The sequence below is a fragment of the Cornus florida genome, unplaced genomic scaffold (assembly GCF_030987335.1).
Source record: "Cornus florida cultivar Cherokee Brave unplaced genomic scaffold, ASM3098733v1 CherokeeBrave_3.0.0_Hap2_Chr10, whole genome shotgun sequence".
Lineage (NCBI taxonomy): Eukaryota > Viridiplantae > Streptophyta > Magnoliopsida > Cornales > Cornaceae > Cornus > Cornus florida.
In genome coordinates, this window is record NW_026775580.1 from 9557849 (window position 1) to 9569672 (window position 11824).

The following is an 11824-nucleotide window of genomic DNA, read 5'->3' on the forward strand; positions in this document are numbered from 1 at the left end:
TGTTGTAATGGATGTTATAGCCTTGTGAATATATAAATCTTGGTTTTTCTTATGATTTCTATGGTTGAATCCTTTCTATTAATTCTCTAGATTGGTTGCATGTCTATGTGTGATTATGTAAGGATTATATCTCTATACTAGATACCTTTGTCTTTAGGATTTACTGATTAGTTATTTAAGGATTATGTCTCTATACTAGATACACTTGTTGATTAATATAATGGGTTATGCTTATTCTTGATAGATTGTACTACACCTTTAGTTAATTGTCTTAATTTCATTGTTTTAGTTAAATTGTAATGTAATTACATTTAAATTCCGAGATAGGTAGACAATCCATGCTTGAGTTTGATAATCCATGCTTATTGTTACAAGTTGCATGATTCTCTAGATTAATGTATACTACAATTCTCTATATTAATCTTGAATCAACCATTTGGCGATTAAGAGGTAATTCTAGCGCAATGTTTTTCACCCTTGACCACCCCATCTTTTTAAGAAGATCAAGTTCAGGATCTTGGGCAGAAAAGAAGAGAAGGAATAAGGAATAAAATAATAATATTATATATATGTATGGTATATTGCACAGCGCATAAAGTATATTTATTTATATTATTTATTGTCTCGGTAACTTTTTTGTTACCATCGTTGATGAAGGTGACGTGGCTCAATTATAACCATTAGGTACGTACCAGCTGGAACAGGTTAACTGCTCCAATGGAGAGAATTTTTGTCCTTTTCGTAAAACTCTCTCTAGTTCTGTACCACGTTTCTCTATCGTCAAAGCTTTTGGGTTGGTAAATTCCAAAAAAAAAAAAAAAAGCTTTTGGGTTGGTTCCATAACTTCATTTGATGCGGGTGCTGACGATGACTTCGGATTCTTCAAATCTGTTGGCACCTTCGCCTAAAGACGTCGTTGCCAACATTGTCATAATTCTCATTGCTGTTGGCACTGCCGACAACTTTGGCTTCTTCAAATCCGTCTTTGATGACTTTGGCTTTCTCATCGCTGCTCTCCCTCTCTCCCTCTCTGAATTCAATGGTTGTGTATATTTGGGTTTGTTTAAAAAAGAAAATTGAGGGGTTTCTGATTGACGGATATATTGGGTTATAATTTTTGATCAAATTTTGTTAAGTTCTTTTAAATTCTAGAGAGAGAGAGAGGGGTTTGATGAAATTTGCGAGTCTTAAATTATATTTTGGCTCTATCTCCCTCCATATATATATATATACACACACATACTGTGGAAGCCCCAAATTGATGCAAGTGAGAGAACTAAGAACAGATTGAGAACTAAGAACAGATTGAGTACCACTTTGAGCTCTGATCCGCTGATGACGATCTCGAACGCGGCACCGTCGTCGCCGACGATGACAACACCCTTCTGCAGCGCCTTCTCCTGGGCAATGACCCATCAAACCCCAAAAGTAGAAGGATCTCCAAGAAACCAGCCAGCGATTTCACAACACTTCTGCACCTTGCAGTTGTTTTTACCGGGGTGGGCCTGGAGTGTATTTTTAAAGCTAGGATTATAGTCTCCAACTTCTTGTTTTTCCCCTGCCAGGCCCAATCAATGAATCAAACCATCTCCTAAGACTCCTATCCACAAGGACCACAACGACCTTTAAACGAAATTATCCAAACTCTAGGGGACGCGGGCATAATTTGACCTATCTGCAGGGAGGTAACTGTAAATTACCCTATATTTATTATGTTCAACTTTGATAAAGAAAAAATAAATAAATAAACAAACAGAGAACCATCTACGAGATCTGCATAAATAAACAATCAATAATTAGTGTCCTGTGTTTGCGTTATCCTAAATTATTCAGTTTATCACCAAGACCTCATCCATCCACGGAGAAATATTACATCTAAAAGACCTAAAGAGGAAAGAGGTTATAAATGAACAATCTCAGGTGAAAACTTGTCTATGTTTCATATAAAAAAACAGTTATCTAAAATGCAAAATAAATAAATAAATCGTTGAACTACAGAATCCAGTTACTCCAGAAAATTGATCTTTAGTACTTTCGAAATATGTTGATCCATACAAAAAATAAAAGCAAAAAAAAGTACAAAAACACTGCAAAAATGCAACCTTTTATAACGCTAGAAGAATAAGAAGAATAATGTAGTAGAAATTTCAATTTACACAAACATCTCATAACCCAAAACAGACTACTTCTCTTCTGGTGGCATTACTTGCAAAAGCTCGACATTCAGTTGAAATGTAGCTCCTGGCTGCACAACGTACACCAAAGTAATTCAGCAAGAACAATGTCTCTAATTTTTTTCTTTCTTCAATGACATGAGCTCATGACCTGGGATAATGCATGAATCATCAAGATTTATCATGCACAAAACACATTCGGAGCTCAAATATGTAGGGGAGGGAACTTCATAAAGTGATAAATGAGGTGCGAACTTTAAATAGCTCCATTCATCAAAGGTAAAAATCTTCACAAAATCCATCATCCTATATCATTCACGAACAAGGTAAATTTAAAGAAAATGATAGATCAACACAACAGATGATATTGAATATTTGAAACTTCTCATTCTTCAAAAACACCATTTCAATTTTTTTCCAGTCATTTGTGAAATGCCTGATATTTTCCATAGTGACCTCATTACGTTGATGGATTTATATAAAATGAACAAAATAAAATTCCATGGGATGACCAAAGCACCTCAAGTGAAAAACAATCCTTTTAATCACACCCAAAGCTACCTCGGTGGTTAATATCATTAAGCCATATCAACATTTACTACTCTTTTCATCTTTATTTTTATCTTAACAGAGAGCTTAACAAGTTGATTCAACTCAATTTGACAAACTTCAATCTAATCTACTTAGGGTCAACCACTTAACAAATTAACTGATGAAATAATAGACAGATCCACATAGTAAGTAATATAATGATGAGCATAATTAATTGTTTACCGGTATCTCACTCATTCCCCTTTGGCCATACCCAGCTTCTGGTGGAATAATCACAGTCCTCTACACAAGAAGAAAAGTAAGATGGAAACGATTGTCTAAACTGAAAACAAGAGCATTAATTGAGAAGAGAAAGCCACTTAGGAGGATGTTATCACCTTTCCCCCTACTTTCATGCCTTCAGTTATCGAGTACATGGCTGCTGGAGGTTTGGGTGCAGCCTGGGCAGAGAATAGACCATTTGGATTGTCTACGAAGTCACGTTTCCTTTCTTTTCCTGGGGGAGCTCCAACCTTGAACTCGTAAGGCTACTTAGAGTACAAAGAAATGAAAGCCAGTAATTCATTCAGTCATGTCAGACTTCATAGCATTGTCCAGTGGGGATGAAATTATTTGACTGCATCTAAATATTGAGTTCAGAAGTTTTGAAATTTTATCTGGCTAGGCAGCTACTGATATTAGTTATTTGCCAGGGAGAAGAAATACCGTCCTCGAAATTTCAAAAAGTAAGAGTACAGGGCCAGAAGGCCACTACATCACGGATGCAAAGATAGTTGTTCATTAGAAGGCACATGAACTCAATCTACCAAACACGAATGTGATGCAGAATAAAAATAGTGTCATAGCATAATGAATGCAACATTCAACTTCTTCTGTTTTTTTTTTTTTTTTTTTTTTATTTTCTCTGTTGCAACATACTAAAAATTGTTATGTAGGTGTAAGGAAGCTCCAAAGATCACGGAGCAATATGCAAATATAGAAAAAGTTCTTTGCCCTATAGGTCAAGTTAGGAATAAGAAAAGCTACATATTAGAAGTCGGCCTGAATTGGGATTGTACTTTTGCTTGCCTTATTAAGGTCCAAAACTATATTCTAGGTTCTAAGAAAGCCTATTGCCCAGTACTAGTCCTGGCTTCGCAAGGTGTTGGGGAGGAGGAGACCGGATACTGTCATACTGAGCTAGCCTTTTGCATTATTTTTATTATTTTTTATGAAAATTTGGGCATCAATTTTGCTTAAAATGATATCAATGTTTGTAATGGTGTCTCTTTTGAAAGTATATCATTGAAACAAAGCTTTTCATTTTCTTTTAAAAAATTGTGAGAGTTTTTGTGGGAATGACAAGAAAGACAGTTGGACAAAAAGTAACTGAAACAGAGCTTTCTTTATCTTTTTCGAAATTGTGCGAGTTTTTATGTGCGCACCATAAAAAGCACATTGTACTGTGTTGTTTGTCATGGATTCACAGGCGCACATCGAACATGTACTAGAATAGTATTGGACATCTAAGTGGGTGTGGCGCATCCTACAACCAGCTGCAGCATTCGGGTTGGAAACTGCCCGTGACATAGTGGTACACTAAAATCCGTTAGAACCAGTCCCATCTGAATCGTACAGTTTGGTCGGACTGTAATGGCACGGTTTGATTGCAATTCAAAAATTAAAGAATCGTAATTATGATGCAGTTCCGGTTTGGGGTCCTGAAGGACCAGACTGTTGCTTTTAATTGGTAAACAATAACCCTTACCATACACTGTGATCTACAGTTTCTGTGACAGTTACTAACTACAAATCCCAATCTTAACACTCAATCTCTCATCTCAGATTTTCTTCCCAACCCCTCATCCTTGCTCCAACGCAAGCCCATCCTGAAGCTCTATGACCACTGATCTGACTACTTTACTTTTCTCCAATTCATTTCTCATGCTCATCTATGATTCTCATCTATCATAGACCCTTGCCTCACCTTTAACGCTCATCTATGATGCTTGCCCCTTCACTTCTACCTTCTCATCTCAGACTCTCAACCACTGAAAGCATCAACCCCTTCACTTCCTCCTCCTCATCTTAGTGAGTTAAGTGACCACTTCTAAAATCATGAGGGTACTGCTATAGTTTCTGTTGTTGCTTGCTTTTAGTTTTTTTATTTTTTTTTGCGGCCCTCCTCAAGTGAGTCAGGTTACTCTTCTAAATCATGGGGAGCCACGGGGTTTTGTTGCTTTTATCTCGATTCATTTACTTCCTGTGTTGGGATCAAATCTCTTTCTGAGTATGTAATCTGAATGAATGTCTTTGAGCTTATGATAACATCATGCAAATCCTTTTCGATACTAATCGAACCTTACTCTTACTCTATTTATTTTCTTTTAGTATCTCATCAATATTGAACAAAGAACTATTGAAGGGTTCAAATCCCTCTCTCTTTTTACTTGTTGAATAGATTCAACTTTAGCCATTAATTAGCTGTTTAGATGGCTGGAAAATTTCTGTTATGCACTTAATTAATTGTTTAGGATTTTTCTTTTAATTACACAAGTTTAGGAGTCCTTTCCAATTTATTTTGTATAATTTTTGTTTGGGACGAACTATTAGGGATGGCTTAGTCATTGGGCTGAATTATCAGAAAGCATAGAGCCATTGAACCGAACTGATCTAAATCAGTAATCTAGGATTTGGTTCTGCTGGTTTCAACAATTTTGTATGGATCTATGGAACCACTAGGACCGGTTTGGTTTTGGTTCATTGCAGAACCAGATCAAACTGGATTGTGTGAATCCCTACCGTGACATGTGGAATCAGAACCACCTCAGGGCGCCAAGTGGCAGTGTGGGTCCCCCTTGCGAGGGTGCAAGGGACAGAATGGGTAAGCCTTTCATGGACTCATAGTCTCACACAGGACATGCCCTCGAATGATCTTGGGCATATAACCGGGTGCGTCTCTTCCTCCCAACAGTTGAGGCTTTTGGGTTGGAAAACTGCCCGTGAGTTGGACCGTGACATGTTAATGCAGTAAGTCAATAGTAGCTAAAGTAGAGAGCATAAATCAACTACCAGTTTACCTAGTTCACTGTAGTTTTGAGGGATTTAATGCCTTCTTTGATGATTCTAATTTGTCAAAATAAATCTAACATCTAGGTTCTAGAACCTCTTGCTAACTAACCAAATGAAAAGGTAAAACCTGTGCAATGCTCCGATTTCCAGCTAAGAGTTTTGATTCCCGACTTGACACTGCTGTAATACCACGGTAAACACAGTCGAAATGCACCTGTAAATGTTGAAACCAGAAGAAGGTAAGTTGAAATCTAAGACAGGAAGGTTTAACGATCATTAACTTCCATTACAAACAAACCTGAACTATCGATCCTTTTTCAGCTATTGGACCTTTCCCTTCAACAACGTCATAGTATTTCAGTCCATCAGCTGCTTCGAAAGTAACCAATTAATAAAAGAACAATAAAAATAAACTGTCTATTTGTGTCAAATGCTTTTTGACATTATTAATGAACTTAATCTTACAATTTATATAGTTGCTAGTGTAACAATCATACACTCTGATGTGTCTCTCAGCAAAAGTATCTAAGATAATATACCTTTCGAGTTAACTAATTTCACTTTGACAATAGTTTTGGATGTGTATGGACTATAGACCAGGCAGACTTTTAGCAATGTTGATATATCAATGATTCCTTATGCTCCGTTTAAATAAGAGAGACGAAAGATGAGAGCAAAGGAAGAGTTGTCTCTAGGGAAACAAGAAGGCCTTCCTTACCGTTGGGCTGAATTGAATGGACGTGGTATCATATGATTCTATCATTAGACACTTCCGTATCTAAAAAAATAAGTAAATAAATAAAATAAAAAGAAAAGCTTTTCAAGGTCAAAAATGTAAGAAAGCAATACTCTTTTCTTCCCAGTTTCAAAAGGAATGTGTTGGATTCAAATGAAAGGGACTTCCCTCCCCCATCCCATACACCCACCCCCACCCCCTAAAAAAATAATAATAAATAAAGAAATCCCTCCTTTCCATTCTTCCCTTGTGCCAAATGGACTGTAAAGGACAAGTAAGCACCTGCTTCTGGAAGAAGCATGGAAAAGACTTCCCTGAGAACAATATTTTGAATGAGATGCTATTCCACAAAATTTTTAACTTTCAAATATAGGTTTTTTTATTTTTTTTCAAAAAAGAAAAAGAAAAAGAAAAAGAAAAACACTATTATGGTTATTGATAATTTAAGTGGCTTCTGCAAAGCTTTCTTTCCGAAAGATTCTTTCAAACATGTCGTCGCTTTAACATTTTGGAGTAAAATTAGAGCAGAAGATAGGGCATGGTAATTTTAAGACTAAAGCATGATCCTACGTCTAATAGCTGCATAAAATCAGCTTAGAATAAGATTAAGCACTTCAGTTTGCAACAATACCTCAACTAAGAAATTCTCAGGCATGATGAGAAGGTTGTTCCTGTTAGAAATAAAGAACTCTGTATTTTGTATTGATGTGTGAGATATGTTGATACATAGGGGTTTATATAGGTGACGAGATGTGTGGAGAGCAAGAAACCTAAACCCTAAATGGTAAACCTATACATGGTTAGAATATTTTCTACAATATAGTAACAATAATATATTTTACAATATATTCTAACAGCCTCCCTCAAAATCAAGGTGGATTAAATGAAACCATCTTGAGTTTGGAAATGAGATCTTGAAAGCGGCATAGCGGAAGCGATTTGGTGAAGATGGGTTTTCACCCATAATGAAGATGGAGACACGATTAACAGCTGACGTGGCAGGTGACATGGCACTACTACTGCCATCGTTGCTGACTGTGTCTGACATGGCAACTGACGTGGCACTACGGCTGGCACCGTTGTTGACTGTGTCTGACATGGCAACTAACGTGGCAGGTGAGGTGGCACTACTGCTGGCACTGCTGCTAACTGTGTCTGACATGGCAACTGTCGTTGCTGTGACGCACTATTGCTGGCACCACTATTGATGTGCCTTGGAGGCTGATTGGGCGGCCAAATAAGGCTTTTGCTGATTATGAACTTGAGACTAAATGTTGGGATGCGGAAGTATAAGTTTGAAGGTTGATTACCGAAGGTTGACTGCCAAGGATGGGGCTGATGGTGCCATCCCCAGCGGTGACTACGATAAACGGATAAGATTGTTAGCAGTAATCGAGAGGTTCTGATACCATGTTAAATATAAAAGAGATAGAAAAACGTATATGTATTGATGTATGAGATATGAAGATACATAGGGGTTTATATAGGTGACGAGGTGTGTAAAGAGCAAGAAACCTAAACCCTATATAATAAACATATACACTACAATATATTCTAACAGTTCCTTGTGGCAAAAAAGTTTACTCGCTTCTAGGGCCTAGGCAATCATAATATTTGTTTTCCACTAATCATTACCCATTTTATGGCTAAGGTGTCTTGCATCTAGTATTTTGTAGTCGAAAAAGGATAAGGTGTTCCAGCTTAATATAAGTTGAAGTTTAAGGTGAAAATTCTAGAAGAGACCTTTTTGATATTTAATATATTAATGAAATTAAAATTAATCTACGCCATATATTTTAATTTATTTATTTAATTATATTAAGTGGCTCAGTTGTTCATTAACTAAATCTTCTCGTAAATTTTTTGTTGTATTTTGTTTATTGCTAGTAACGAATTTATCAATAGCTCTTTTTTGAGATTGAATTAATTTATCTGTTTTCCTCCTTCCTTCTCTATGTTTTCCATAACAAGGTTCAAATTTTGTACCAGAAATTTATGAATAAAGTTACTTGCAAATAAAATAAAAATCCTTTATAGTGCTTGATTATTAAAATAAAAAAAGTAAAGTCTAATGATTATAAAGAAAAATGGCACTTGCTTTATAATTAATTAAAGGACAAGTATCTTCAAGGTCATAGGCAAAAGGTCCTTATTTTGTAGCTTGCAGACAACTTATCAAGTTCACAAATTTTGGAATCATATTCTCCATTTGCAGGTATCATGCTTACTATTTTGTAGCCAAAAATTTTGGAGTGATTTTCACTCTTAAGTCAGATAAAGATAACTTACCCCCGAAAAAAAAAAAAAAAAAAAAAAATTCAATAATCAGATTTGCAAATGTATGCTTAACAAGTGAGAAGAATTTTAGTAAAAGATAAAGAGGCACGAGAGAAACGAATTAATTGGAAGTGTGCTCTTTGATTTAGTAACACTCATTTAATGATATTTACCAACAACAAAAAATAATAATGACATGCATAAAAAACTACATTAAATAATATAGGGTTTTAGTGTCTCAATTTAGAGAAATAATCTGGATGTGATATGAAAACTTATAGCAACAACACCAATATGTGAATTAAACCTCTTCTGACCCATGAACAGCCGATATTATACAGATATAAATGAATTGTACCATTTGTTCACCCATTCCCACAAATTATCACATGGGTTTCCATTAGATTGAAATTTATACACAAGAACTCCAAGAAATTGAAGACATATATCCATGAGATATCAGTGCAAGAACATAATGAGTGACTTACAGCTTGTGAGGTAGTCTTCAAGAGGGATGGTCTTTCTGTTGCGCCTCTCTCTAGCATGGGAAGATGGTTGTGGGAGTGAAATGAGGCCTAAAGACAGGGTAGAGATCAGAATTGAAGATCTTCTGGAAATGGGTATTGGAAGAACAACTTGCTGTATAGGCTTATGCGTTGGGTATGTGGTGGCTTTTGAACAATGTTGAGGATTTTCAACTGTCCATCTCTTATAGTGGCTCTTTGTAAAAGCCATAGCCATTGGTCGCCGTTGGAGCACAAACTAATGGATATACTACATTACCAAGAAACCGGATATATATCTTTCTATGTCCATCATCCCCCACTACTGTTGCTTTTAATTACCGTTCTATCCTTCAAATTTGGAAACTTTTAAGTGTCTTTATTTTATTATTTAATTTTTTATTTTTACAAGTTAAGTAAACATACCCATTATTCACCATATGTCCTATTACAGGGCTAAATCACACCACAAATTTTTGCCTCTGTAATGGCACTTGGGCCCACCAAGTCTCAGCCAACACACAACACAATACACACAATATAGAAATATAAAGAAGGCACTCACAGTTTACAGCAATAAGCTCCAACCTTTGCTCATATTAAATATACTACAAAGGAACATGAGTTCATACAAGGAACCAAGGCTCACACCCTCCTATCTGTTCCCTCTACAAAGCCCACCTTAGCATTATATAGGCCACTCTCAAAACCGCCCATAACTGCCCACTAAGATAATGGATGACACCCCCATCCACCTAGGGTCATGCTGGCATCCTCTAAGTATGCCAGCACTATAATGCAGTTGACAAGCCTAACTGCTATGTAGTTGCCATGCTCTGCTCATGCCACATATCCCACAAGAAGTTGCACTCTGCATAGTGGAAGAAACCACCTCCAACCGCTTACTTGTTGTCATCTCAGATTTGTGCCACCTGCATGGGAAGTTAATCAGCACACCCCCACTTCCCATAATGAGTGGGGAAGTGCTAGTAACTTCCCCCCACCAACTGAGCCCACTTAGCCATCTTTTGTAACCGCAAGTCAGGACTTGTGTGGTCCATGCTTTAGCAACATCTGAGCCAACCTTGTGAACCTAGCCCTTGCCAAGTCCACCATTCTGCACCCACATGTCTCTGAGTGCATAGCGTGCCATGCCATGCACGCCCGTGTGCACACCCGAGTGCAAATCCGAGTGCACGTCGGTGCGTACGTTGATGCCAAGCCATGCACGCCCGTGTGCACGCCTATAAGCGCGCTGCTACACGCCGGTGCGTACACTTGTGCCCATCCATGTGCGCTATACTCGAACCCTCGTGTGCCCATGGCTACACGCCCGCCTGGATGCCTGTGCGCACGTCGGGCTGAACGCCCGTGCACACGGGTGCACACTTGTTTGCCCATCATTAGTTTAGTTGCTCCCCTCTTGTGCAACCATCTTGGAGTGGTGCAACACATGCCCATGCACGTTGGCTAAGCCCTCTAATCAAGCCATGCCATAGCCCAACTAATGTGCTCAACAAACCCCCCTAGTGTAGTCTTAAGGAAAATCAGCACTTTGACATGAGTAAACATCACCCATGCTTGAGAAGTCATAAAGGCCTTTCAAACCCTTCTCGACATCCAAATCGAGTGTCGTCTGCGCCAACCAACTTCTATGGACTCAAGGTACCTCCCATAAAGATCCTGAGTCAAAACTCCAATTTTCACGTTTTGCCATATTTACGAAAATGCCACTAGGCACCCCCAGTGCACGCCGAGCATCCTTTTAACCATCCTATGTCCACGCTGACAACCCACTGAGCATCGTCATGGCTATCTAACCAAAGCCAAAGTATTCCCAAGACATGGCATGGCCTTGAAATGCTCATGTCTTCCCTTGAACAACCGTCAAGGGGCTAACAAACCACCCCCATCAGGAGAAGTCGACGCCCTCATCGACTTGTCCAAGTACTCCCTTACCTATTTCTCAAACTGCCATAATGTCACATCCCTTTCCCAACTCGCCTCTGCTTCTCTGCATCCCTTCCACTGCACCAAGTAATTAGTTCTGCGATTTTTCTTACTCTGACCCTGGGTCCAGTGAGAAAATCTTCTCCACCTCCTTGTTAAATTGTAACCGAATAACAGGTGGGGCTCTCTTAGCCTGCTGTCTTGATGTATCTGCAGTGTCCTCATGAAAAGGAAACTCACATGAAAAGTAGGATGGACTTTTAGTCTCTCAGGTAACTATAATATGTAAGCAACATTCCCCACTTTCTTCACAACTTCAAAGGGACCATTATACTTCTGAAGCAGCCCTCTGTGAATAGTCTTGTTGCTTATCTTCTTCCAAATCTGTGAAGTCAATTTCAATAGAACTTTGTCTCCTACTTGGAACTCTAATGGCCTTCTCCCTTTATTTGCATACTTTTTCATCCTTCTCACAGCCTTTGCAAGGCTGTCATGTGCCTCCTCCACCATCTCTTGCATGGAACGGGCATATAGGTATGCTGCAGGGCATCTTCCACCGGTCCTCTGCACTGCCACCTCCT

The 11824-nt window shown here is 38.2% G+C and overlaps 1 protein-coding gene across 4 annotated transcripts; it reads right to left on the reverse strand.

Annotated features, from left to right (window-relative positions):
• Window positions 1-2005: 2005 nt before the first annotated feature.
• Window positions 2006-9571, reverse strand: LOC132279322 (peptidyl-prolyl cis-trans isomerase FKBP18, chloroplastic). Of its 4 annotated transcripts, none has more exons than XM_059781269.1 (6): window positions 9279-9571; window positions 6076-6146; window positions 5887-5991; window positions 3104-3253; window positions 2949-3008; window positions 2006-2245 (listed from the first exon to the last, which is right to left on the reverse strand). In XM_059781269.1, the coding sequence occupies exons 1-6, from the start codon at window positions 9529-9531 to the stop codon at window positions 2183-2185; spliced, it is 702 nt and encodes a 233-aa protein (XP_059637252.1). In that variant the 5' UTR covers window positions 9532-9571; the 3' UTR covers window positions 2006-2182. The 4 variants fall into 4 exon arrangements, with proteins under 4 accessions (XP_059637252.1, XP_059637255.1, XP_059637253.1 ...); XM_059781272.1 differs by having other exon boundaries at window positions 2006-2325; XM_059781270.1 differs by having other exon boundaries at window positions 5905-5991; window positions 9279-9570.
• Window positions 9572-11824: the final 2253 nt, after the last annotated feature.

Bases quoted from the DNA above. Each gene is read 5' to 3' on its own strand.
- LOC132279322 (XM_059781269.1), bottom strand. From the start codon at position 9,531: ATGGCTATGGCTTTTACAAAGAGCCACTATAAGAGATGGACAGTTGAA. The intron at 6,147-9,278 runs GTAAGTCACTCA...CTTTCGAAGCAG, and splicing joins TGAAGACTACCTCACAAGCT to CTGATGGACTGAAATACTAT. The intron at 2,246-2,948 runs GTAAACAATTAA...TACGTTGTGCAG, and splicing joins GGGGAATGAGTGAGATACCG to CCAGGAGCTACATTTCAACT.